At 38.2% G+C, this 28,000-nt stretch overlaps 1 protein-coding gene across 2 annotated transcripts in view; it reads right to left on the bottom strand.

The window, feature by feature from the left end:
* Positions 1-400: 400 nt before the first annotated feature.
* CHM (CHM Rab escort protein) overlaps positions 401-28,000 on the bottom strand; it is a 53,299-nt gene continuing 25,699 nt past the window's right edge. Inside the window, exons 9-15 of one of the 2 annotated variants that reach the window (XM_068204570.1) lie at positions 18,417-18,494; positions 13,509-13,613; positions 12,586-12,649; positions 11,897-11,993; positions 9,516-9,608; positions 6,920-7,086; positions 401-2,452 (exon numbers count right to left, since the gene is read on the bottom strand). In XM_068204570.1, coding sequence (XP_068060671.1) covers positions 2,255-2,452; positions 6,920-7,086; positions 9,516-9,608; positions 11,897-11,993; positions 12,586-12,649; positions 13,509-13,613; positions 18,417-18,494 — 802 coding nt within the window. In that variant the 3' untranslated portion in view covers positions 401-2,254. Of the gene's footprint in view, positions 2,453-6,919; positions 7,087-9,515; positions 9,609-11,896; positions 11,994-12,585; positions 12,650-13,508; positions 13,614-18,416; positions 18,495-22,914; positions 23,030-28,000 lie in introns of those variants that run through there. The other variant, XM_068204571.1, reaches the window with a different exon arrangement.

Here is a 28,000-nt window from a genome sequence, read left to right as displayed (position 1 = left end):
CTGTAAAATACCAACATCAACACTCTGATCTACTGCTCCTGCAAGTGAGCTATTGGGTACTCAAGTACCATAGGAAAAACATTTAATGCTTCCATTCACCCTACGAAAGAGACATGAAAACAGTTTTTAAGCAATCAATGTAGTGTAAAGTCATAGCCTCCAACGTGTACATCGTCCCATCGGACCTCAAATCAAATCTGAGCCATTTCCAAACCTGGCTTCACATGGACACAGAGCACTCAGACAGGAACTGATACAAACTTGATAACACAGGTACCCATACTGGCAATTACAGGTGTCCTCGTGCTGAAAGCAGCCAAGGGAATTCTCAGGAAATCCCAGCTAAAAGTGAACTGTTTTTCTTTGAAAAAAAGTTGAAAGAAAACACAGGACCATGCACTTGCAAGCAAACCTTTAATTTTCATCAAGAAATTTCCTTGTAAACACAGGTGAGAGATTCAACTATAATCCCTGTTGTTGAGAGTCAGGGATAGGTCCCTCCACTTAGGTCTTTTACAGATCTGCAGATGTTAAATAAAATCACCATACACTCATGCTTCCCAATACACAGAGAAATTACAGCTAAATGAAGAGGCAGCCTGCTTATTAATAGATATATTTATATATACAAATAACTGCTCAATCAGAAGCATTCAGAGGTTACAGCTGTTAACACTGGGAACATTCCAGCCACGTGTTTTTCTGAGGACTCTGGGATTATGCACACACAGACACACACATACCAGTACCTATCCAACAAAGGCTGCAAACACTAACCCTGAAATGCAAACTGGACAGTGGGCATGATGCAGGACAAAGAGAACAGTATCAGTTATGCTGTAAAAAAATAAATAAATTCCCCTTTCTGGCCTGGAGCCAGGTTCAGGGCAGGCACAGGCACCACAGGACTGTACAGAAGCCTGGCTGTGGCACGGCCAGGCAGAGCTCAATGTTCATGACTCACTGGCATTTTTTATTTACCTACAGTATTTAAGCACTCCTGAAACTGGCTCTACCTTTATGAAGAAGTTTAAACCCCAACTCATCAACTCTAGAGATACTACTGATCTACTGGGTGTGCATTTTAAAGTAAATCTTTAAGTACATGATAAATACTTTTCATGCCTGATTTCAAGCATGGTTCAGAAGAAGTGCAAATTTAACATGGTCATTTACAACAGCTTTCTCACTTTGTAGTTTTTTTCATACAAACTAGGTTTATAAATAGTTCAATAAATTTTATTGTATAAATGCTTCCTGGTTTATCATTACAAAATGCATAGTTTACAGCTATCACACTAATTTTAATCCTATTAACTGGGATCAATACAAACCTTTGGAATTATCAGCTGAAACTTCTCTCCACCACAAACTCCCGCAGCTGATGGTCATTTAAACTTCTCAGACCCCAAACTTCCAAAAAGTAACTACTGCCTTACTAAAGGCCCAAACAGTGCAACAAATCCAGAGGGCTAATAACAGGAATGCTCCATTTATGACTGAATTTTGATGGGAAATCTGGCATTAAGTTTAAATTCTGCCATTTTCCTGACTCCAGTAAATGAAGTCACTAGAGAAAATGTGTCATCTGTTAGGTCTTACTAAAAAAACTGGAAGTAAAATAGTTCCATGAGAGGAACATCTTCTGGATTATATTTCCTACTTGATTATGGCATCAGTTTCAAAACCACAGAAAAAAGCCACTGCAGAACTGTCAATATTATTGCCTTTAAATCCCATTCATAAGACCACTGTGAAGGACAGATGGTGAGCCACACCTTCAGCTGTTTAATTAGCAGAGATCCAAGATTTTTAGTAGAAATCATCTTCTAACTGGTAATCAAACTTGCACTTTTTTCTTTTGCTTAGTTTTGACTTCCTCTTTAAAAGATGGAGGAATCATTCCAAGATGTAAAACAAAACCAAATCATCTCAATAAATCATGAATTCTCTTCTAGCACTTTCAATCAGATGCTTCATTCTGTATTTTTTTGTTTAGCTACAAACCCCACTGGATCTGGTGGACGTCGGACTGTTTAAAAGTGCCTCAGCTAACAATGAAACGACTTTAAAAAATGATCCAAGCTAAGGTAAGTAAGGCAATGGCAAATAACACATCTCTGGGGGTTTAAAACCTCTTTTTCTAACCCTTCCTCTCTTATGTCCTAGTTTGGGTCAACCTCCTCTTCTCCTAAGAGAACACTGTTCGTTCATTCATTCATTCATTCATTCATTCATTCATTCATTCATTCATTCATTCTTCCTTTGTAACAGCAGCACCACCTTCACTACTGCTCTCCTCAGCTGAGGTTTCAGGCTTTGTCTCTGGTGAATTATTCAATCCAGACTCTTCTGACTCAATCTCATCTTCATCATAAATAATATCTTCTGGATTTGGTGGTGGGGGGCAAAACTCCTCTGATGGAAACATTTCTCGGAAAATAGTCTCAGCCTATTCAGGAAAAAGAAGAATAACATAAACTTTACCTTGGAATGTAACACCCTGAGGCAATATTTTACAGATATTTAAGATTAACCTCCGTTCTTTCAAATCAATAGTGATTTAGTACTTTGACAGTATTGTAAACACATGGGAAATCCATTCCTTCTTGCAGACCTCGAAAGAGAAAAAGCAATTTATCTTTTTACATTGTTCTACTAAGAAGTCCCATCATGGGGCTTTGTAAAAAATGCTGGTCATTCTGTGTTGCAATGAGAACAAGAAAGAGGATTTTTCTGGAAGCAAACGGATCTTCTGCACTACAAAACTATCCCTAGCTGCAGTCCAAGGCAATGCATGGCAAAGATCTTGGCTCTTTCCAGAGAGAGGGATGCATTTCACAAGGAAACCCAGGGAACTGTACATATGTACAGTCCGTATCATGGCTAGATGGGTTTCCTTCTCAGATTAAAAAACAGCAAAAAAATGCTATTTCTCCTTTTCTGAACAGCTTAAACATAGCCCAGCTGAGAAGTACTCTTATCCAACAGAATATTACCACTGAAAATATATCCCAATACATTTGTGGTTTATTTAAAACTCCTGTCTATAATCTGTAATTCCAAGGTGCACAGACCTGTATGTGTGAAAAGAACTGTATTTTAGATAAAAAGACAGATCTAGTTCAATGACTTAATTTACAATGGCACTTGCTCTTCATGCCATCAAGGTTTAGAAATGAAATAGCACAAGTTTTTTGGCCACTACAATGGAAAATATCAAAAAGAAACATATTCTTGGAAAACCAGTGTGGTTGTTATTACAACAAGCACAATACAAGTACAAAATCTGAGAGAAAAAAGAACCAGTGGAATACAACCTTAGGATTCCAGAGAACCAGACATTTTATACAAACAAAGGATGACAAAAATCCTGTAAAACCCCACAAGAATGCAAGAAGTTCTATTAACTAGTGTTAAAAACTTATACGTGTACTTGTACAAATAACCCATCTGTAAGGTTATCTTATAAATAAATTTTAAAAAAATTTAAAGCAAAAAAGTAATTAAAAAATTCAAAAATGTTATTTAAAGTAATAAGTAACTCAAAAATTAAAAAAGCCTGAGATATTGAGAACTTATTTACTGAACACACATGCTCTCCACATTTCCATCAAGGCTTCCTTTTCCAAGCCCTGAAGCTGCCAAGGCAAACCCAGACCCCTGAAGCAGATCATGGGTGTGGGCTGGGTTTGTCAGAAGGCAGAGGAATATTCCCTTGGCACTTGTCTGCTCAGTGACCCATCCCCAAGGCAGCCTGTGCTGAGAGCTCCCACACCAGGATTGCAGGAATGCATTTAACCCTGACACTGCCCCAGGCCTGCCCTGCCAGGCTCACTTAGTGCCACCTGCAAAGGCCCATTCCCCATGAGGAATCCTGGACAGGAGGGAATTGTCTGCAGATGAATCCAGCCCTGAGCTTGTACTCAAGAGCTCTCTGGATGAACTCCACTCCCACCAGCTCTGGGTTTCCATCAGCAGCTCCTGGATGCAGGATTCCATTATTAACTGCTTAAACGACCCTGTCTACTCTCAGTTCAATTTCATTTTTCATTCTCCTTCCTAAATTTTACTCCTCCATACCTATGCAAAACTGTTTCAAACTTTCTGTATTAATATAGGAAAACTGGACAGTTTTGTCCTCTACTTCAAAACCATAGTTTTGTCATTTGAAAGCCTTGCCTAGTAAGTCTGGGGAGCAAGAGGGTACAACATCCTAAAAAGCTGGGGTTTAACTTTTTGAAAGCAAGAGAAAAACTTTTATTTTCAAGTTTGCACTTGTCCTTGCTACTCCAAAAATACATTTCAAGTATTACTGTATTTAATAGAATACTGAGGGAAGATGTTGTTGTATTTTGAACTAAATATGTGACAAATGAGAGCAGACAAACATTTCCTATGCCATTCTCAGCAATTATTCAGTCCAATCAGTCAGCAAATATCCACTCCAAAAATGGTCTAACAGTTATGAGGTTGAACCTGGGAAGAAATTCTCATGGGAACAACATGGGAGGAATGTTATGTAGGACATCATGACACTGACTACAACTGAAGAATTTAATGGTATAGAGCAGTTGCAGGTCTCCCAAGTTTTTAAGTTGAGCTTATCCAGCTGAAGCAATACAGAATAAAAAATAATAATTTAACAACTCTTTCACTGTACCACTTTGATATTTAATGTAAGCAATTAAGGTAGACAATATTTAATGACATTTAATGTAAGTAATTAAGGTAGACAATAGTTCCTTCAATATTTCATAGAATCAGCTGAGACATGTGTGTCCAGTTGATTCCAGCATTAAGACACAGGCCTGTAAAGCCCTTGCACAGCAACTCCAGTAAGTTGGAGTTGAATAAAACTAAATTCTGTTCCTGTTTTACTGCATCCCAACTTGTGGATAAACTGTGGGGACTTTCACAGCAACTTTTACAGGGACCACAACCAAAGTACCAACACTTGATAAACTCTGAAATCGTTCCAGATATATAAAATAAATAGGTTAAAGGACAAATATTGGCCTGACAATTTTAGTACAGCCTCTCATGACCATGAAGATGCTGCAGAAGTCTGAAATATGTCAGGGAATATATTACTTTAGCTCATAATAATTCATGTCAGGTTGCAGCAGTGAAAACAGAAAACTGGAAGCCAGATGCTTTACTAAATCCACACAGAGAGTTTGAAAAGATCATAAATGGCATCTTCATTTCATTTAGCCTGTCCTCAGGGCAAGTAAATGCAACCATCAGCATTAATTCAGTATCACTCCAGGAACTGAACACAGAATTACAATAAAACAAGAGGGCAGTAATTGGTATATGAGGTGTAGATGGAGAGTTATCTGTAAGAGCTGTGGTCCTGCCTTGCCAATAATGTATCAGCAGTGCAATCACACAGCATGACAAACAGAATTCAGTAATACTGATGGTAATGAAGAAAATAAATCACAGCAAGTATCACTAAAACACTAATCCCCAAATGATTTGAGAAATCAGATATAATTTTCAAAGCTATCTTTAAGACTAATACACACACTGGGTCTGTTGAAGCTGTTCTGATCCATGAGTTTGCAAATATCTCCTGTTTGGACATTCCCATCCCATTCCTAGGAGGGTGAGAGTGATTTGGGAGTGGAAGACACACCAACTTACAGCTATTTCCCTCCTCCCCTTGCCTACAAGGTCCCTGCATGGTGTGACTCCTGCTTCATCTTCAGCCTATTCTTCATTTTGCTCTCACACACGACTTCCAATTATAAACATGTTTACACTGAAATATTTTCCTATTTTCACTTCTTGTGACCATTTGTTTCAAAATTTGGTTCAAAAAAACGCAGCCTCTCTGTTTTTGTCTGAAAGGCAGTGATTTAGGCTCTTGATGGTTCCTCCTCGAAGATCTGCTTAGCATCTCTCTCACTGACGGCCAACAATTTGAACATAAAGGCTGAGCTACAGCACCAAGAATATTTAAACAGGACCTGATCTACTCCATCACTGTTCATTGATAAGAAGAAAACCTCTTATGGGAAGACAAGCCTAAATGTTAGAAATGTTAAAATCAGAAACAAGTTTTAAGTGTATTTAATCAGTTTTTAACATGCCCTCTTTTAAATAACAGTTTGAAAAAAATCAAATTTAGAAAGGAACTAATTTTCAATTTAAAACTGCTACCATAATATTTGTCTTGCATTATTTTTTGTCTTTACAGGTCTTTATCCCACTGCGAGGCAAATTATTGCCTTGTAAAGCAAAATGAAGGATACTATTAGCCCTTAATGACACTGTTCTGACCCTGCAGTCCAGGCTATGTCAGCCTTTCCACTTCAAAACCTTATTTTTAAGAGGTTTATGACTTAGTCATAAAAAGTCCTGCAACTGGCTAGAAGATGGCATGCACATTGTCTGAACATGGCTATTAAAAACACAGCTTTAAAAATGCCTAGTGACACTTAATCCTCCAAAGCTGTGAAGCGTTCTCCTGTCTCTGACAGTGCCCTGACACCACAGGGGCTGCTGGGGCAGATCTGCCCAGGAATTTGTACCATCCTTATCCAGGGGATCTCTGAAAGGAAAATTTTTTAATACAGTGATACCAAGGCAAAGAGAAGGAAAACAGAGAGGAGGCCTAATCTACCACATTAGGAATTGTGCTGGGTTTTTCTCCCAGTTAAGTTTCTGGTTTGGGACTGCCCTGCAAGTATTAAACTTCTTTGGTGATCCTTCCAACTCGAACTGTAGACAGGATTTTCTGGCTTTGATTTGTACTGTACCTCCTCCTTTACCTTCCAGGTGAAAGACTGTGATTATTTCCTGACCTCTCCATCTACCTAGTTTTATAATTTTGCAGAGTTATCATGTATATTATCATGTACATTACATTAGAATTAAAATTCTGCAACCAAAACCTGCTCTGCCCAACCTGTTTGACAGCACAGTCATTTCCTAAAGCAGAGTCTGGCCCAGAGCAGACATAAACATTGGAGGGTAAGCCAGCATAGGAACTCTTCTCAACTCCTGAGGAATCTCTCATGTTGAAGTAGACTGCCCAGAGGACTCTGGGTTTCTCCAGTTCTTCATTTTCAGTCTCTGAAAAGGAAAAGGAGTGCTTGCAGTAATCAATGTTGTTGTGTGATAAGGTAAATATGCAATCTAGCACACTGGAAATCAAATTTTTACCATGGAATTACTGTAATAAAGTATTTGTGTTCTTCAAAAAGCCAACTATTTAACTTTCCGAGATTCTTCTACATCATTCTTTCCCTTTCCTTTCCAAGCACAGCTATGCAAACTCTACTCTCTGCACACCCTCCACCACTCCAGCAGCAGTTATCACTACCAGCACCCTACCAAGAAGCCTGGTTTAAATTTAACACCTCTTACATTATCTCCTTCACTGGAGAAAAACTGCCAGAGCACATGACAGACAGCAAGTCCTCCCTGGGCTCTGCCAGCTCACAGCCATTGCATTCCCTGTGCACAGATATTTCTGATGTGTCATTTTTTCCCCTCCTTTCATACTTTATCTTTGTACACAGAATCTCTAATTGTGGCAGTGCTGCTAAATGAAAAGAAATGACTAATTTGTATTTATCTACACTTATTGTGCTGCAATTCTCATCAAGAATACAGAATTATCACAAACTCAACTTCCTTGCTCATACTCTGTCCCTCCCTGCTGTACTTTGAACATTCCTATGATCCCTCTGCACACAGGCAGAAAAACCTCTGGAAAGATGAAGGTCACTTTTGAACAGTGCACAATGCAATGGAGGAACACAGAACACAGAATCTGAGCTTAACAGATACTATTTGTTGGGAATATTTGCTGTCCCTTTTCATGTATTTTACCTCCTCTAAAGTAAATGAAGCTTGTAAAAGACCTTATGAGATTTGCTTCTTTCCAAGGCAGAAACTTCTTGATAACTACAGCATTCAAAACAGTATTTTAAAGCAGGTGAATTACAAAAAAGAGATAAATCTATGCTATTCCTTCAGTATCTTTTTAAAACTGTCAAATAGTTAAAAAAAATAGGTGCTACCCATATTGAACAGTTTGAAATATAAATTAAATTCATCAGCCTGTGAAAGTCTGAGCCTTAATACAGGGCAAGATGCTCTTTAATATATTTAAAAGTTCACATTGCTCATAAAAGTTACTTCTTCCTCATTTAGGCAGGAAAATGAATGGAGTCCTCTTCTCCAGGTGACTTTGCCTCTTTGACCTGCCATGGCCCAGTGCTCACTTTATCTGGTGATTCATTTTCAATAACTCCAACAGTATTTGTTCTGACATTTTAATTAAAATACGACCACTACCTCATCCTGATGATAAAAAGGCCTATGTGTCAGGGAAAACTGGCTTTTCAGTGCCTCAGTGCACCTGAGGACCCCTATGATCACAGAGTTCCTACAGAAGAATTTCAGTCAGCTTCTAAACAATCTATCATTTCGAAACTGGATCACTTTAAACATGAAGATTAATGCTGCCCCTCCCCAAATGATTAGAAGACACTAAGCTGATCTTCTCTTCACCAGGTCTTTGAAACACATGGCACTGTCTTGAAAATTGAAGATAGAAGTTAAATATTAAAAGGTGAATATTAGCAGGCTTTAAGTTAACACATATACAAACGAGAAATGCTTGCAATTCTCCAGTCTAATAAAGTTTTCTATTTACAAATCCAAGTTGTTTTCTAAATATTACAAGCAAACCAATTACGAGTATAATAAAGTACTCCCACATCTTAGTAACTTGCATTTATACCAACAAAACCCCTGTCACTGGGAGCTGAGCATTGTTTTCTCTCAGAAGAAGTGTGATTTATTGCCTTGCAGCATGGGCACAACTGTATTTAAACTGCTTTGGCCAGGGTTAGAGCACAGCTGCATCTCCCACATGCACATCACCTAATCTGTGAGCATCTACCACAAATATGGTTCCAGTCAAGATCTCAGGATTAAATTTCAAAAACTTGTGTGGAATTAGCCCAGGTATTTCAGGAACGATTTCCTTCTTCTCCATCAGCAGCTGCTTTCCTCTGGGGTGTGGACTTGTCCATCTCAAGGCCAAAGTTCAACAAAGTAGCCAAGGTTTCCTTGAATTTAGGGCCAAGTAGCTCATTTCTGGAAATCTATCTTTGTGTTACAATATAGAACAACTTTATGCTTCCACTGCTTACAGCAGAATCCAGAAAATTTCAATTCAAACAGCAAACAAGGAAACACTTGAAGACAAGAGGCTGAGCAACAGCCTGAGAACAAGAGGCAAGAACAACCAAGAAGCCTCCACAATTCACAGATATTTCATTTCACTACTGCACCTTTTAAGGATGTGCTGAACAGCAAATATGTTCCATGGAAAAAAGAAAATGTGAAAAAGAAACAGGTCCCAGACACTTATGGTCATGTCCCTGGATACTGAAGTTAAAGCACAGCTGAAGAAGTCAGTAACAGCTACTTTAGTAAATTATATTTATGCAAGATAGTATCATAATACCTCATTTATTTATTTTTACCTTTTTCTGTATTTAGATTGAATAACTTCTGTACAACAGGCTCTAAATCTTCCCTTGCAGTTTTAGCTGATGGACAGGTTAGATGGACTAAATCTGGGAAAAGAGAACACAAACTAATTCCAATCACCAACACACAAATAGATAAACAACATTTACAATCTTCATAAGGCACAGTAGGCTTTCAGAAATCACAACTCTTCAGAAAATCCCTTCCTTTCAGGCAGGGAAGTGCTGTACCATGGACATACAGTGTATGAACAGCACATTTCTCAGTGTATTTTGAGAAATTCTCTGCAAACACCTCAGAATTCTTTAAGTTACTCCCATGATGTAATCCTTTGTACAACATTTAATTCATCCACTTCTTAGACGGGGGGAACTACTGCCGAACAAACCTTTATTTGTTCTGTTTTGCAGACTCTGCAGTTGCTGCCTCCTTGGACAACCACTTGAAAAAGCTCCTGACCCTTTTCTGTCCCACTGGCCCCTGCTCAGATACACAACCAGCTGCTTCAACCCACCTGATTTTCCAGCCATTCATTCATTTAAAAGCCTCACCTTAAAGCTTTTCATGGGTCCACCTTACTGGACTCGTTTGCTCCTGGAAACTTCTCACCAGAGAAGTGTCCATCAGAGAATCCTAAAGGAATTTAACACTGTACAAAATTTAAACGGATCAGTTTTTTCTTCATTACTGTAAATTTCTGATTCATTTAAAAGCCGAGTCCAGCACTGGTATTATTTTAAATCTAGATGACATTTTTTGTCTCTTCTCTCCGATGCCTGGCTGTTGTCATTATTTTCTAGTACATCACACAGATCTTGATCTGGTTCCATCAGGAACAGAAATTTAACCCTTCATGCTCCTCTGCTTTCAGGTTGTACACATACAGATTCTATTCAAACATTAATATTAATTTTTTTATTCAACCCAAACTAAACCTTCTGTCTGAAGGAATATGTACTAAAATAAGGAAAAGGGTGGCGATAATCAAAGTTTCCCCTTATCTTAACTAGATGCTTCCAATCCCAAACATTCTAATAAAATCTATTCTTTCCTCAAAAAACCCAGCTATAAATCACTAAAGTTCACATCATTTACTTTCTATAAAATCTTTTTTATTATCTTTAAGGTTATGGTTATGAGTCACAGTCATCAGTATATATTTTGATTATATTTGATTTACTCAGGTATAACTGCATTAGTTACAGTGGTTGCCAACATTTGTCTTCAAGTAATTCTCCCAGCAAGAAGAACGATGAGTTCAGATCCTGATTTCATCATTACAGTCTCCATTTTTAGGGCAAGTGAAGGAGTTTGGTTCCACTCAAGTGGCAATACAGATGATGTGCCTGTCATTTGTGCACTGTGATCAAAGAGTAGATGTATTTGTATACTTATCTTAAATAATTGTTCCAAGGAGAAATCAGTCAGGTTAAAACCCATTTACAGATAATGATGTAAAAGTTTTTTTTTTAAATTATGAAATATGTCCCATAACTGGAACTCAGCTATGCCTAATATAGAACTTTATTCTTTCAATATATGAAGACAGGGAGGTACTACCTTCTCTTCTGAAATGAAAGGAATTTATGGAGAAAAGTAAATAACAGAAACCTTAGTATTTCAGCACCATAAAAATCTTCCTGAAACTAATACTTTAGATCTATGGAACATCAATCCTTCATTAGTTTTACTTCCTGCTGTATATATTTTGTGAACCCTTAATAAAAAGAAATCAGCTATTTAAATGATAAATATTAACAATATGCTTTATAATACTAAGTTATTAATTACAAGCTTATATTTTTTACTATTATTTAGTAGGAAATATAACTTTGAATGACTTAATAATTTACTTTACTCTTCTTTTATATGCAAAGAACTTAGTTCAAGCCTATTTAAGTGCAAAATAAATTGGTTATTATTACAGTTACTGCTTTCTTGTTAAAAAGAATTAGGTAAGGTAACCTCTAATTCTATTCTAATAAATACCCAAAATGAACATTCTATTGCTCACTTATTTCACGTTCATATAAAATACCAACAACAGAATCCTTTCAGAAGATAAAAAGCTCCCAGTGTATTTCAGGTATTTCCATTTAATAGTTCAGCCAAGGGAGCCCATTTTAAAAAACCCAAATGACAGATTACCAGGACGATTCAAGATTTGTATCTTTCATTACGATTTCATTGGATTATTATTTTTATCTCCCGAAGGAGGATTTATTCCTGTGTAAGTGAAAATGAGCCCATGAAGCTCCACAATGGCAGGAAGCCATGGCTCCCTGTGTTCTGTGCAGCAGAGGAACAACACCCAGAGATTTTCAGTTGTGCTCCAGAGCTGCCAGAGCCAAAGGGGAAAAGCTCCTTTACTTACAGGTGTCCTTCATGCAGGTCATGGTGGAGGAGCACAGCTCGATGGCACAGACTGCTGCCCTGCCCGGCTCCAGGGGAGGCACTGTCAGAACTGAAACCTGGGCAGCAGAAAGCAGAGCTTGAGGGAAAGCACAGTGTCCTGGAGGATGGGGCAGCACCACCACCCTCAGCACAGCTGAAAAGGAACTGCAATTGCACTGCTTGGTTTTCCAGTGTGCTACGACAGCAAACACAACTCTGATTAATAGCCGCTAAAATTAAGGACTGCAAAGACTGACAAAGCAGATCCAAAGAAGCACCTTAAAGTGTACAATGGGAACTTCAAACAGCAAAAAGGAATGTTTAAAAAAAACAAAGGAACTTTGAACAAAGTTTAGACAAGATAAATAATTAACAGAATAGTCAGGGTAACAGTTTATTAAAAAGCAAGCCAAATTAAAATTAAAGACAGCAGCTTAGAAATTATATTAATTATAGTGTAAGCCAAACAGGAAAATCCCAGTCACTGAACTAAAATGAACTAAAATTTGTAATAGTTTTATAGACACTAAAACAAATTAAACAATTACCAGTAGAGAGAACTGACTGAAGATCTTGATTCAAGCACAAACAAAGGTGAATTAATGACTTAATTCCTACCAACAACAAAATATTAATACATGAGACATGTGATACAGAATTGGTGTGTACCTGCTGCTCTGAGTCTGTGTTCAATACAGACTGATCTGTAATGAGCACTGCCCTGGAGATCTGCCTACAATTAAATAAAAGAATGATGTAAAAATAATGATATAATACATTTAATTATGCAAAATGAAAACAAAGAAGTCAAAAATAGCAATTTGGAATCACAGTTTTGGTAACACCAGGGCCATTTCAATATATAACCTTTATTAATATGATTCTTAGTGGGATATTTTGCCTGTTGCTGAAGCAGAAACACACCTGGAACACCAATGTAGTATTTTCAACAACCAAAACAGGTGATGAATAAATGAGTCAGTGCAATTGTATCAAACAGCCTCCTTCTGCTTTTTAAAAAGTGCTTTTGCCCATTTGATCAAGATCAGCAGCAGCACATTAAGGCCTTGTGCTGTTCCAGAGAGCACAGGAGCCTTGGGATGAAGGGGAAATGCAGCAGGGTGGAGGTCACTCATCACCTGCAGTTCGTGCTCCTGCGTTATTCCTGCTCTGCTGATCCTCCCCTGCCCTGTTCTGACACAGAGGCCATGCCCAGGGCTTCTGGCAGCAACAGGCAAATCACAAAAATCAAGGAAGTTTAGTACTTGTCTAAAGCTGAACAAATTTAAAGCAAGGACAGCAACTGGCACCTTTACCTTCCAAACACAATTTTAGCAAATATGAAATTCCTAACACATTTAGAGCTCTTGGATTTTTATATAGAAAGGGGGAATCTGATTTCAATGACAACTGAAGAAAACCTGACTATAGAAAGTACACAGTATAGCCTCCACTTAATAGAGAAATACTTTGCACAGAATTGAACTGTAATGCAAAAATAAAGGAGTGGACAAGAGGTTCCTCAGTTTAACTTGCAGGGTACTTTACACAGCATGATTTAAAGAAATTATGGTTTTTGTTTTACCACATACCTGTAACACACATTGGTGCATGTGCTCTCTGAGAGGTAACTGTCTTCCACAATAAAATAGTTGGCACTTATTCTTTGTCCAAAATGATCCACAATAGCTTTGCACCTGTTTATTAAAAAACCAAACCACAGTTAAAAAAACTGATGTAACAAAAGCATGCATAAGTTGTTAAAATTGAGTCATATAGCACAATATTTGTATCTTTCATTAAATTTAGCTATGTATTTCTTGAACATGGGACCCCCTAAACCAATTCAACTGATCACCAAATCCTAGACTGACACATTCTACCCGGTATATATGCAGTTTACACATGCAATGCCAATACAGATAATGCCATCCCAACTTTAATAAATTGATCACTTTTTACAGAAAATATAAGCTTACAGCACTGGCATTTAGCTCTACATTTCTTACCTCATGATATGTAAAAAAATGAAACTGTGAATTATTTTGAGGTACTACCCTATTACAGTGGGGTTTCTTTCTTAGGAAGACACCTTTACCAAAATGAAGTTTATTTTGACAATAATATTTGACAAATTAAATAGCAAATTAACTTTGGAGATTTGGGAAAGCTCCCTGACAAATGAGTGCATCAGACTGTTCCAAGAGTGAGTTACTCTGTTTATCACTAAATATACCCTTTATCTCTAAGTGACACACAAAGGGATTAACTGAGTCCTGGTGTTTTAAGAACACCACAATGTTCTCCATAGAACAAGGACAGAAATAGAAGTGGGACAGAAATGCAAGCCACAGAAATGAACCCGTTCAGTGAGCTTAAATGAGAATACAAATTTCAGATTTTGGGGGGGAAAATTCTCTGTGAAAGAACAAACTTCACTTATGTATGACATGTGAAGCTACATCATATATATGAGACAAAGAAAGAGGAGGCTGCACACAGATACTCAGTAAAGCAACCTCTGCTGCTGATTCTATATCCATGATCTGAGTTCTCTTCCACACTATCAGAACTTTTACTGCATAAATAAATAAAGCAAACTGGCTTTACTGAACTTTTTATTGGGGCATGAAAATTACCTTTTTTAAAAAATTAAACTCTTCTGAATGACTTTACCAATGTTTCAACAATTTAACACACGGGACTTATGCAGTGCATTTTCTCACACACACTTACACACGTGTGCATGCACAGGGAAACATCCAAAGGAACACAATGCCTGAGCCAGAGATCATGTACAGATTTACTTTTTTATCATAACTTTTTCTGTAGAATATCTGACAAGCAAGTTATGCCTTAGGAATGAACAACATTTCTGTAACTTAAAGCTATTTGGCAGCTTCTGTGATTATAATGATCTACAAACCCAAATCTATACAAGTAACAGCAATCAGCTCCACCAGCTCTGGTAAACCAGTTGTTCCTATAACCTGAGACGAGAATTGAAAAAAGGTGACACACAGTCCTCATCTGTAAATGTAAGAGGTTTATGACTATTAAATATGTTTTTGTAACACTGACTTCTAATGCTGACCTCCCAGGCATCTGGCCCCTACATATGTTCCTATTTTCAAATCCAACAGGTACCTGGTAACAGTACAAGTACTGTTTAACATCTAACATTCTTCAGTTTCAAATCCTATCCACTGGGTGCTTCACTTGAAACTTTAACAAATTTTTCCTAACTGTTGATCCCAATGATTTCATCCTCGAGCTCTCATTTGAATACTGCAAATAAACAAGGAAGTCGAGCTGCTGCAGCTCATTTCTAATTATAACCTTTCTTATTGTTTATGAAACAATTTCCCCACCACCCCCCAAACATTATGGAGGGGAAAGGTTGATTAAATGTCATGTTGCATCACTCAAAGCCAGCGAAAGCAACGACACATTTTATTTTCCTGCTAAGTGTTCTTTCCTCTCCTTTGTTCAGGAATAGCAGCAGGTCATATGTGTGATAAGATTTTAAACTGAGAGAGAGAGAGAGAGCTTTTAATTTCAGTCCCACTTTACTTCAAAGGGTGATGCTGAGAAAATTTCTTTCAAGTAGTGCTTCCACATGCAGCAAACACTCCTGCACTGACATTATCAGGTCTCTGTCATCTGATCTGTGTTGTGACAATGAATCACAGCCAACCCTCCATTGACCTTCTTTCAATGTGTCTGGATAAAAGGATGAAAATTAGAATCCATCTCCTTGCAGTGCCACGAGTTATAAATGTACTTTATAGGGCTCATTATCCAAACTAATGGACTAAGGGCGACATCCTTGAAATGGACTCAGCAGCACTGACAAAGCCAGCCTGCAGTATTTCAGCAGATATGTAAATTACTGGCTGTTTGCTCTACCTTTTTATCACAGATGTATAAATGGCCATTTATCACATCTCTTCCATTTTGAGACAGAATTATGCAATTGGAAACATATGTGAAGTGTGATCAATATAAAATGCCCACCATTATGATGAAATTTTACATGTACCCAAAAAAGTGACATACAATAAACACAGAGAAAAACAGCATTAGCATACATTAAATGTGGCCTTTTTCCTCGGCCTCAGAAATACGAGGTGGTTTTTATTTTCTAACACAGCATCACAGTTCTACCAAGGACTCAGGATGTTCTACAAACTTATTAAAACAGCAGATCTGGTACCATACATAAAAACCAGATCTTTTCAAGTGCATTACTAAAAACTTAAAATAGGAATGTCTAAAATTTCCATTCTTTCACCCTGTCTTGCCTGAATCTTATTTTCAAAAATTATAAAAAGAACTACAGAAAAAAAGATAAAAATAATTGTAGAGCTGGGTATGAAATCTACTGTTCTCTGTACGTACAGACATGGGTAGGAAAATGTGAAAAAGCAATGTTAACCACATCTAGAAAAATGCTGGAATAAACTTTGGTGATATTCTGAGACTTTTAATTAAACTCTAACAAAAAGGTTTTAGATGAAAATCAAGGCTGTAGCTAGAAGTATGTATTTTCCTGATGTGTACTAAACCAGGGATATTAAAAATAGAGACAAAATCCCTGCCTTAAGGCATGGATGAAGCCTGGAGGGCTGTGGAAGGAGCTATAAACTGGTAATGACCACTGCACAATGCATTTCTGCAGTGCTGAGTGAGCCATCTGTAACCTGGAGAAGCTGCCTCTGCAAGCACACAGCCAGCTGCACTGACAACCAGATATGGATTTGCCTCTTACCAATTACTATTAATGGTCTGTTGACTCAAAAGCTCAGTAACTCATAAATAGCCTCATTAACAACTTGAAAGCTGATTTTTATTAGGCAAAACACTGAAGCCCAAAGTCAAGAGGAAATACAAGCTGGTGCAGGGAAGGAATCCACAGTGAGGAAGGAGGTAACAGCAAGAATGAAACAGAAGATAAAGGAAATGGATATCTTGGATGTGTTGTGCTTCTTCATATTCACTATCAGATAATGGCATTATTAAAAGCTCAATGTTTTTGGAATAATGAAAGCCTGGTAAAATCTTTAGAAGTATTCTAATAATTCTGCTCCTCAAAAATCTATCATTCTAAAATGGCACAAGGAACCCCAAAAGCAGCCTAAAAAAGACAATTGTGCTGTTTTTTTTTAACTATATTCAAAACATAAAGGCGGGTTAATGGAAAAGCAGCACTCCAGCTCTTCTGGAACACACATAACCTTATGAAGAAACATTGATTTCAAAGGTTTTCAGGATGTGCAGAAGAAGCTGGAAACTGGGGCAAGCAGTTGACCAGTTAAGACCACTGACCAGTTAAGACCTGCACAGAGTGGGATTTGGAAGTTGCTACCAACTAAAGGCTTTGTCCCCCTGCAAGAGCAATTTAAGTATTTAAACATTATTGGAATATAAAACTTCCTACAGCAACAGTTCAGATATCAGTGTTAAAATAAATGACAGTTCCTGAAAGGGGCACAGTTTAATTTGCATCTGAATTGTGCATTTGGAACAACACACCTGATGAAACACATTTACATCTCAAAGTCTACTACTGTGCAGTGGAGTCCAGAATCTTCAGGAACTGGCAGAAAGGTAAAATCTGGAGTTTATTCAATTTCAGGGAAAACAGCTACTACTTGACCATGTCGTGGCAGATGCAGCTACAAGGAATTGCAGAGCAGCTGGGAAGTAACTCACCCCCCCTCATTTAACTACTCATTCTCCTAATACATTGGTATTACTTCATTTCTAAATTATTTTTCTAAATTTTCTACAAAACATCTTGAACTTTTCAATTACAGAAACTAATGTGCAAACAGTGTCTTCAAGACAGCCAAAATCTGCAGTTAGACTAATATCTGACAAAATGTGTATAACAGAAATATGACAATTTACAGAGGTGTGAAAAATACCACTATGGAAAAACTCTGTGTTGATTTTTCTTAGCTCAACTTTAAACCTGCCTACAGGCCTGATATTGTTGTAAAAGAATTTATTTGGGAATAAGAGGGGAGCATAGTTTATGACAACAATCTACCTAAAAACTCATTAAAGTCTTTTCTCTTGGAGTGACATGCATTATCAGCAAAGATTAATCTGATGAGTCTTTAGGTGAGCTCCATTTTTAAAAATGCAATAACAGAGGGCTTTGTTGTCATCTGATGAAAATCAATTAGAGTAGGTAAGGCCACAAGGAAAACTAACATCACTCATCACCAGCCCCCCGGCAGCTGAAATGATTTGTCTTCCAAGCTTGGGTGATCAGGAGCTGTAGTAATATCACAGGGAAATTAATTTAGTTTCTATATTCTAGACCCACTTTCCTTGTTCTGGAGGACCTATACACAAATTACTTTTAATCAAGGTTGATGTGTTATTAATACCAAGGAGGATCTGGGAAGAATAATTTTTTTTAAATTGACTTGAGACATTTTTCACCTGTGTTTTGTGTATAAACAGAAGGTTCCTGATGGCAGCCTTACCGTCCCGAGGCTCTGTCCAGCACCAGGCAGCGCACGGCGTGACGGAGGCAGTAGATCCCCCCAAACACAGCACACAGCCTGCAACAAGGAAACAAAGGTAATTACTGCACCTCTGCTAATTGCAATCGGCGTGAGTGGTCAGCAAGGCAAAGCTCTGAGGTGTTGGTAACACAGGTTTACTGACAGAAGAAAGATGTGGACCAGAGGAGGTCACTGAGTTATCACAGGGTTGGAGCCAGCCTGGCAGAGCTGGGGGTGCTCACCTGGAGAGGAGAAGGCTCCAGGCAGAGCTCAGAGCCCCTTCCAGGGCCTAAAGGGGCTCCAGGAGAGCTGGAGAGGGACTGGGGACAAGGCATGGAGGGACAGGACAAGGGAACAGCCTTAAACTGAAGGAGGGTAGATTTAGATTTGATATATGGAAGATATCCCTCCCTGTGAGGGTGGGCAGGCCCTGGCACAGGTGCCCAGAGAAGCTGTGGCTGCCCCTGGATCCCTGGATGTGTCCAAGGCCAGGCTGGGCAGGGCTTGGAGCAGCCTGGGACAGTGGAAAGTGTCCCTGCCCATGGATGAGCTTTAAGGTCTCTTCCAACCTAAACCAGTGTCTGATTCTGTGATTTTGAAGTGAAAGCATTTTGGTATCACTTCACAGATGACAAACCTGAAAGCTTTCACTTTGCAAACCTGACTTCCAAAGATAGCATTATTTTGTCATTCTAGTGTCAGATGAGACAGTTCAAAGACAGTCCCACAACCCCTTCTGACCTGCAGGACTGGGGCAGCCCAAGGAGCTGTCAGCACCACCAGGTACCATGGGACACCTGGAATACCCAGCTCCCTAAAAACACCCCTGCTCCTCATGGAAAATCAGAGATACATCCCAAAAATCCCAGCCTTGGCTGTTTGCTGAAGATGACACAAAGGTTAAACATCCACTGAAGAACTCTTGGAAAACCTAAAGCTATGGGTTTATTATCTCTAATGCTGCAATCCACAGCTTCCTGCCTGACACAGCAGCTATCAGGATCTTTCAAACCAACTCAGAGGAGTTGATTTCATATCTTGCATATAAGAATAGCACTATTAACTTAACTACAAATGGATTCCTTAGTTAAAAACATCAATTACAGTTTTCCTTCAACCACAGCCAGGGGATTTTGATATATGCACTTTATTTTTCCAGCATGCTTTGAAAGAACTTTGCTGCTTGGCTGCACAAAAATGTGAATTACTTATTTCCAAGTGTAACCTGGTATCCAGGGGATGAGGGCACGACCAGTTTTCATAGGCCAGCAGAAAACTTCTCTTTTAAAATGAAAATGGAAAGGAATTTTGATTGTGTTGCTAAACAATCACAAACAGCCAAAACACCTATTAGAACAGCCTAGCATGAAAAATGACACAGTTAGGAAGGACTTGCCAAAATTATTTAAATACAGAAACTGAAATATTAAACTAAATGGCACCCCAATAATTTATGACAAAGTAAAATCATTGTGCTGGCATTACTTTCATACAATGGGCTATTCAAGATGATTTGACTGCACTTGAAGTACAAGGCAACTCTTTGATACCATTAACCCTAAATGACAGACATTTAAACTGATATTACTCTAATTAACTGGCGACTGCCTCCACCAATAATTCAAGTTTTGCTGAAAGATAGCAACAACACTGTACTCGGCTTCAACTTTGCCCTGGTGACATCAAATCATATTACTGCTAAATTAACAGTTGTGAAACTTTTTGGCCTGGTAGCCCTCCATCATACACAGCCTTTAAATGCCATTTCAGTCCCCATCAAAGAAGAAATCAAGAATAGCAATTTTTAATACAGCTGTGAAACAATAGGATATATTAAAAGCTGCATTTTTGACAGCATATTTGCAGTGATTTATGAGTTTGTATATAATTTGATTATTCTATTAATTTTACTGATTACTGATTCAGCTAATACAGTGAAGGTCACTTACAAAATAAATCTTCATTACATTTCACAGAAAGTAACTGCCTCCAACTAGTTGTTTTCTTTAATTAAACACTAATGTAACAAGAGAGAAAATAGGCTTCAGGGTTGCTTCATCTGTTGATACAAGAGGAGTTTACTGCTTTGATGTAATGCTCTGTGATATTAATTGAACAAAAATAGAATGTCTCTCCATTTGACATCTCGATTTCCAACACTGAGATATCACAAAAACACTCACATTACAGACTAAGCCTTAGCTCAGTCTGAAAGAATTTTAAAACTGTATCAAATAATTTTACACCAAAATCTAGTTTTTATTTCTGGCATGTAATTTGTCTTCTGCTTTCTAAAATGCACATCGTGATTAATTTTAAAATTGACTATTTTTAACTGTGCATTTTTTCTATAGTAAAAACTACTTCCTTCTGTCCTTAAAGCTGAATACTCCATGTACAGCACGGCAAGCTTTGGAGAAAGATCAAAGTAAAACATGGCAAGTGCTGAGATAATGAATTGTCCTCTTTCAGTTTATTTTTACACACAGAGCAAGCTGTGACCTGGTTCTTATGTTAAATTCTGTTTCCTGAAAGACCCCTAGAATATCAGCCTTTCCTCCAATGTTGCTGTGTTCTAAAAGCATTAACAACTAGAGTCCAGACAAATCAAATAAATAAAGTAGCTACAGCTACAAAAAATGATGGTTAATCTTTCCAATAAACGGTTTTCATACCAAAGTCAAAACTTGGTGTGTGCATCCACCTGGATAACACCAAAAATCCCCCCCTCAAAAAAACAGCACCCAAAAACTAAAGAAGAAAATAATCAATGTCATCCTGAACTGTCCTGGCATTTGGAGAGCTATGGAAAGGAAAATATGTGACAAAAATGCTTAAGGAAGCAGATGAAGAGTCAAATATTTTGACTTTTTCCTGCAGGCTGTGTTCATTATTCCTGTGAAATTTAAAAAGGTCCTGTAAGATTAGAAAAGCAGCCTATGGTCTGAATCCATCAGCAACATGACAATTCTAAACCAATCACAAAGTTCCTGCACTTACCCACCAGCACTCAGTTCACTCACAAAGAGAACTGTGAGCCTGTAGCCCACAGTAAGATGATTTCTTTTCCCAGATCTCCCCTTCTTTCTGGAAAACCAGAAAGAAAAACCCAGGCTGTGACTGGGAAATGCTGCAGGAAGAGGAGCTGGAATGGCAGAGCTGGGGGACCAAATTTAACTTTAAAACTAAGAAATTGCTCCTTTTGATTGTATGGAATTCAGACTGCATACACAGAAATACCCATTCACATCCTGTGAAACATTCTAGTAGGGAATACAGTATCTGCCAGTCAAACAGACAAGATAAAAACTGATGTGCTTGGTTTGGTTTAGAGCACAAAGCTCTAGCTACTTATCACTGACCCTAAATAGACCCTCTGTGCACTTCTCTCCATAATTACAAAATAGGGGTAATTTAAGTCTATTTCATCAGAGTCTGGCAAGGATTGGTATTTATTGTTCATGGATTCTGAATGATCACACTGCACTCAAGTACAACTATTTCAGGAGTTTTAACATTTGAGTTCCTATTGTGTGATGTACTAGTTTTGGGGTTTGGGAAGTTACTGCTGCCTTTTACAATCCCAAGATTCCAATTCTATTTCCCAAATTCAAATGTTAGAAGATGATGCAATAAAAATCTTAATTCATCATATATTTCGATGTTCCTATACTTCAGCCTTACTTTGTGCCAGTGTAGATTTCTTAGGGTATTTCTAAACCTGAGGAAATTCTGTTGACAAAAATAAGACCATGTTTAATCTGTCTTTTCATTTCAACTAGTAATTAGTAATTTAAACAACTTCAGTACCAGCAGCTTATTGCTGATGAAAGTCTCATGTTACTGATGACTCTTGTCACAATATAAAAGTGCTGTTTCTTAAAATTAACCACATTATCAACCTAATTTTTTCAAGGATATTGCAATTAACACTACTTCTTAGTGAATCAAGGTTAAGAGTCATTCTCTGGGATTCTAAACTCAAGAAATACATGATTTCTATGTGTTTAAGTGGCCTAGAAATTATGGTTAAAGCACTGTGGCAACTGTAAAAATTGCTACAGAGCTGGAGAGGGAAGAAAGAAAAAGGAAATAGAAGAGTCCAGTTGTTTCTGTGCTGCTGTGAGGGCAGGGAAGTGCAGAGGCAGTCCTAAGGCTCCTCTCTGGGGGAGGTGGAAGAATGGGACCTGGCTGTAAACCCCATGGACCTTGTTGGAGAAGCAGCTGCTCCTCACCCAAGGTCATTCAGCTGCAATTACACAACAGCTCTGCCCTCCCAGAGAAGCTGGGGAGAGCAGGACTGCAGGGCAAGGCACAAAACCCAGCCACTAGAACCAGTCACTAAACATTAGCTCATCTGTAAAACCCATTTATGTGTTCTCTGCCTTCAGAAAAGACACAAAAATTCCAGTTCTCTTAACCCTCAATGAAATTCAAGGGCTATTTTACTAATTCTGTCATGTTTAGGAAGCTACCTTTCTCTGTCTTCTGGCTAAATGAGAAAGGACTCTGCTAAATGCAATTTGCCTCCTCGTCTCAGATTTGCTCCAGTAATAAACAATCTTGTCATTTCCACAGCTCTCCTGATAATGCTGCAAATATTCCCATATCTGAGTCAGAATTCTCAGGAAGACCATGTAAGGCACAATCTGCATATCCCCACACAACCAGGGAGGATTTTCCTTGCTAAGGGACTGGTAAGAGGTAATTCCAAATATATATTAAAATACATTTCCCTCCTATTACCACCATTATCCTAATTATTAAACCCTGAAAAAGTCATCTCACAATAGCATTTGTATTTTGTGCTTTTAGGTTCCAAATATGTTTTTAAAATTAACCAAGATGATCAAGAATGAGAGCAGGACAATATAAGTCTGACCCCTGAATACAATTTCTTGAATGAAAACTTTTCCATGCCAAGTTAGGGATGGGAAATCAATACACTTTGACAGCATCCACATGATTCAGAGCATCCCATGTGATAGATTCTAATGGCTGAACGCCTTCATGAGGTATAACCTCCTGCAGAACACAATTTCTAGTCAGAAATAACAAGGAGCAGAACAGCTCTCATATTTGCAAGTAATTTTTTAAACAAAGAATTGACAAACACTCACTCAGAAGATAAAATCTAAAATGGGAAGGTATTCTCTAAGTTTCATCCACTTAATGCATTTTACAACAAAGGTTATTTCCAAATTAAAAGTCTTTTCCTGTCAAATTCTGAGAAATACTGTGGGCAAGGACACAAAAGCATTCCACAGCTGTATTAACGACAAGGCTCACTGATCTGTGAATAACCTGAAAAAAATGAAGATTATTGAGTTACTTTACCAATCTATCCATCCATCACTAGTGAACAGGTCTCAGAATGATGGATTATCTCACTTCCCTCATGTTTATCCCAAGAAAGAGTTTCTCCTTAGAGGGAAAAACAAACAACTGATCCTACAAACTATCCAGCTAACTCTGCTTGCCCATTTTGCATTCATCTGCCAACAAAGTGATAAGAAATGTATCAAGTTTGTCTTTAAATGCCAAACTACATTTGAAGTTTTATTACTTCCCTGAAATGCAAGTGAAAACAATTAAGAAGAAAGCAGACTGCAGCTACTGGTACTATTCAGTATTTTAGTACAACCCAAGGAATAGTGATAAGTTGTCAGTAATTCCAATTACATTTTCTGGTCCAAAGAAATGGAATAATTAAAAGTGATAAGAGATAGATAAATATGAAAATTAGGTATTTTGAACTGGAGGACTGAACTCATATCTCACTATGTTTTTTACATCACCTGTGATTGTTTCACATGTGCTGACACTCAAATCTGTCACACCTGATTGTCACCAGGAATTAACATTGTTTGAATTTCTCATTAATATGCTAAATCATAAGATTTATACACAGAAAAGTTCTGCATCTTGCTAACATGCAGAGACATGACACTCATGTATAGATTTAGCTGAAAAACATGGTGTTCCAAATTTTCAATAAATTATTACAGTCAGGTTTCCTGAAGTCCAGTCTTGATTTCAAACCACTAAAACCTTTCTAGATTGTTAACAGGGACATAATTGGGAATTTTAAAGGACCTGAGACTACCCCAGAAGCTCTGACATCTGTAGCAGGTAATAGTGCACATGTAAAGGTAAAACTGATTATTCATTTTTAAATACATACAGGAACCCTCGGAATCAATCACACTATCCATCTTATCTCAGCCTGGCCTCTTAATCTTAATCTTAATCTTCCTGTAAATATGGGCACTGAAAGAGATGGAACTGTCTTAATCAGATCTTTCCTCCATCACTAAATTACTGCTGTCACTGTCACGGAGACAGAAATTACAATTTCAGCCAGAATCTGTAGGAACTACTACAAAGAGTGACACTGCCCACCAAATGCACAGTGGGAAAGCTCAAAGTCTGTTTATAGGAAATGCACATCATTGACCAACTACCCCTCAAAGTCAGGGACTCACCAATTCCTCTGGCAAAGCAGCTGAGGATATTCCAGCACCTACTGCCACCCCAACATCTCAGCTTTTGGATAACTCTTAACAAAGACACAAGAGACACAATGTGTCACTGTAGAACCTTTGTGACATGACACACTGGACAGTCACCAATTCCCTCCAAAAGTTCACATGGGAGAAAGCTACTGCTTCTCAGAAAGTCAATTCCATTTGCATGTTCATATTTGCAGGAGTCCACAGGAAAGAATCTGAAACCAAACTGAAGAGAAACTTTGCCTGCTCTGCCCCTAATTCAGTGTGTCCACAAAGCTAACAGAGTAGCAGATGGAAAGGCTTGTTTGGGTTTTTCCTCAAGAATGAGATATTATTATATTCACATTTAATTAACATCAGATTATTGCTACATCATTAGAAAGGAGGAGTCAGAACAGTTTTGTACCAAGAAGGAAGCAAAGGAAGCTGTTAAGGGCCAGTGAAGTTTTGCTGCTTGTCAGCTCAGGAGCGCAGGAGGCTCCCAATGACCTTCCTTGTTCCACGACTCCAATTTATGGAGACAGAAACCTCCCATCTGTACCTCACCATATTGGGATGTACATTACAGTGATATAAAAGTTTAATTTTCTCTCCTAAACCATCCCTGCTTAAACCAATAAAGAAGGAAGAGCGCTTCTGCTCACTCGAGTGTCGTCAGCAGTTCCAAAAGGTTGTGGTGTTTATGCAGGATTCATTTGGGATGCAAGGATGTGACTTACAAATGTCTTTGACTCATTCCCATCAATATGCATGTGTGCCATTTATAACAGTAGCCTTGATGAGAACACACAGTGTAACTGGCTGCAAGAAACGCTTAAGAGGTTTACATTAAAGCAGAATATAGAACAGTGGTTAGAAATCACAGGCCAGGTGACACCTTCCTCTGATAAGCTGGTGATAAAAGCTGCAGGCTGTGATCTATAGGCTCTGGCGCTGCCTCTTTACTCCACAGCCCCAGCAGCATTCTTCAGATATGGCTCACTTTGAGCAAGACAATCCTGAGGGCAGAACACCTTCAAAAATTGTGATTAATCTCAAAAAATATTATGGTTGCTTCCTAAATAGTTCACTTAAAAAGAAAAGACAATTTTTTAAAAAGTTTTGTATTCGAATGTTTGCAATACAAACCTTTTAGAAGTATAATTACTTTTTGGGTTGACAGATTACTTTGCTTCATCTATTAAAATACCCTCTTTGTTGTAGAACTTATACATTTTAGCAAAAAAACTCTAAAATGCAGCAATGATCTGAAATAGAAAGTTCAGGCCATCTGAAGAACTCCTGTCATCACAGAATGATTTTCTGATAAGAATATTTATAATACTTCTAGACACCTCTACTGCTAACTCTTGAAATATACTTCTGTTACACATCAGAAAACTGCATGTACTGGTTATTAAATAAAAAATTAGGCCAAAGGGATTTTGAGAATGCAAGAAAAATTACATGGATAAGAATCTACAGAGGAAAAAAAGCAAGCAAAATTTTAATTTTAATTATTTAATGTGCTTTTTTCCCCCAGATATTTGAAGCCAAGGAAGGTTGAACTTCCAAGATTGTACTACTTAAATGGCTCTGATAATATTCTGATTTATTAATCTGCCGGTCACTTACAGATACCTGGCCTCACATGAAGTCCTATAAAGACACAAAGACATCCATAAAATCCAGAAACACAAATTCTGTTGCATGACTGTATGCAGAGTAGTTACCTAACCTCAATTCTTGTTCACACACTATCTGCCCCATCACCTGATTACATAGGTCTGCACTTTAAATCACCACATAAATACAGCTCAAGGAGCAGATGAAATGCTACTGACAAAAGATGGCAGCAAATAACATTTCTATTCAATGGAGCACAATTATTCCAGAATGTTTCTATCAACGTATAGCTGCATCCATCCTATACACAGCCAAGGATCAAGCTGCTAAGGCCATTCTTCTGGCAGTAATTGAAGGACTGTTCTGGAGAAGAGAAACAGAATCTATCACACAGACAAACAGGAATACCCAACAACCTGCTGTAAACCACAATTTCATAGTAGCACACATGTAGAAAGCAGAACTAGTCCAGCACCAAACAAAGCAGGTAAGACCCTGCACTGTTATTTAAAGGACTGATGTACAAATATATCACTCAGACAAACTGGCCTCACCAGGCAAAACTGCTTTTTTTAAACAGAGCTAATGTTTACTTCAGACCTACAGGTTACCACATTAAACCCACATTGAACAGATGGAAAGGCTGCTTGCCAGCAAAAGCAAAGATGAAAAAAACCCCTCAGCCTTTTAAAAAGCAGTTGAACTGTTGGAAACAACTGAAATGAAGACCACCCACCCTCTGCACACGGGTCCTTGATGGTCCCCAAAAGCACCAAGCACCAGCTCCGTGCCAGAACCACGGGCCAGGGACACCTCAGGAGCCAGGGCAAGGACTGCACTGCCACTGCCACACTGAAGTGGAACTTGGTTTATCCTGGAATCAACTGGGCTTTTTTGTTTTACTTGCTTTCTAAGGCTCAAGGAGTGGAGAACATATGGCTGCTGTTTGGGATGTCAGAATGTAGCATGGCTCAGTGAAACAGAGCTGCATGGGATCTCCTCCGCTGTTCAGTTCATAGGAGCTGGAACCTTGCAGTCTAGAGAGAGCTACAAAATGATGCCAAGAGCATAATACATGATTTCACAGCAACTGCCCTGTTTGTATAAAAGTCTGTGATGTAGAAAGGTTTGTTTTAAATCTAATTGTAAAATGGACACATGGCACCATTCTCCTCTTTCAGAACAATCCAGTTCATTATTAAATATATACCTGTGAATGGCAGATGCATTCTCAGCTTTAATTAGTAACACAAATTGACAACATGGACCTTCCTGCAGCTTCAGGGAAGACTCACACAAATTTTTTTCAACCTATCCAAATGTACAATCACCCTTTTGGACAGGTATCACCGAGTCTCCTCCTCAGATTTAAAAAGGGGCACCTACATATGGGTTAAATTATGGTTTTCTCATTATTAACTTACAGCAGCCACCACAGCCAGCAGC

Source organism: Anomalospiza imberbis, chromosome 14 (assembly GCF_031753505.1).
Source record: "Anomalospiza imberbis isolate Cuckoo-Finch-1a 21T00152 chromosome 14, ASM3175350v1, whole genome shotgun sequence".
Lineage (NCBI taxonomy): Eukaryota > Metazoa > Chordata > Aves > Passeriformes > Viduidae > Anomalospiza > Anomalospiza imberbis.
This window is presented reverse-complemented; position numbering and strand designations above follow the sequence as displayed.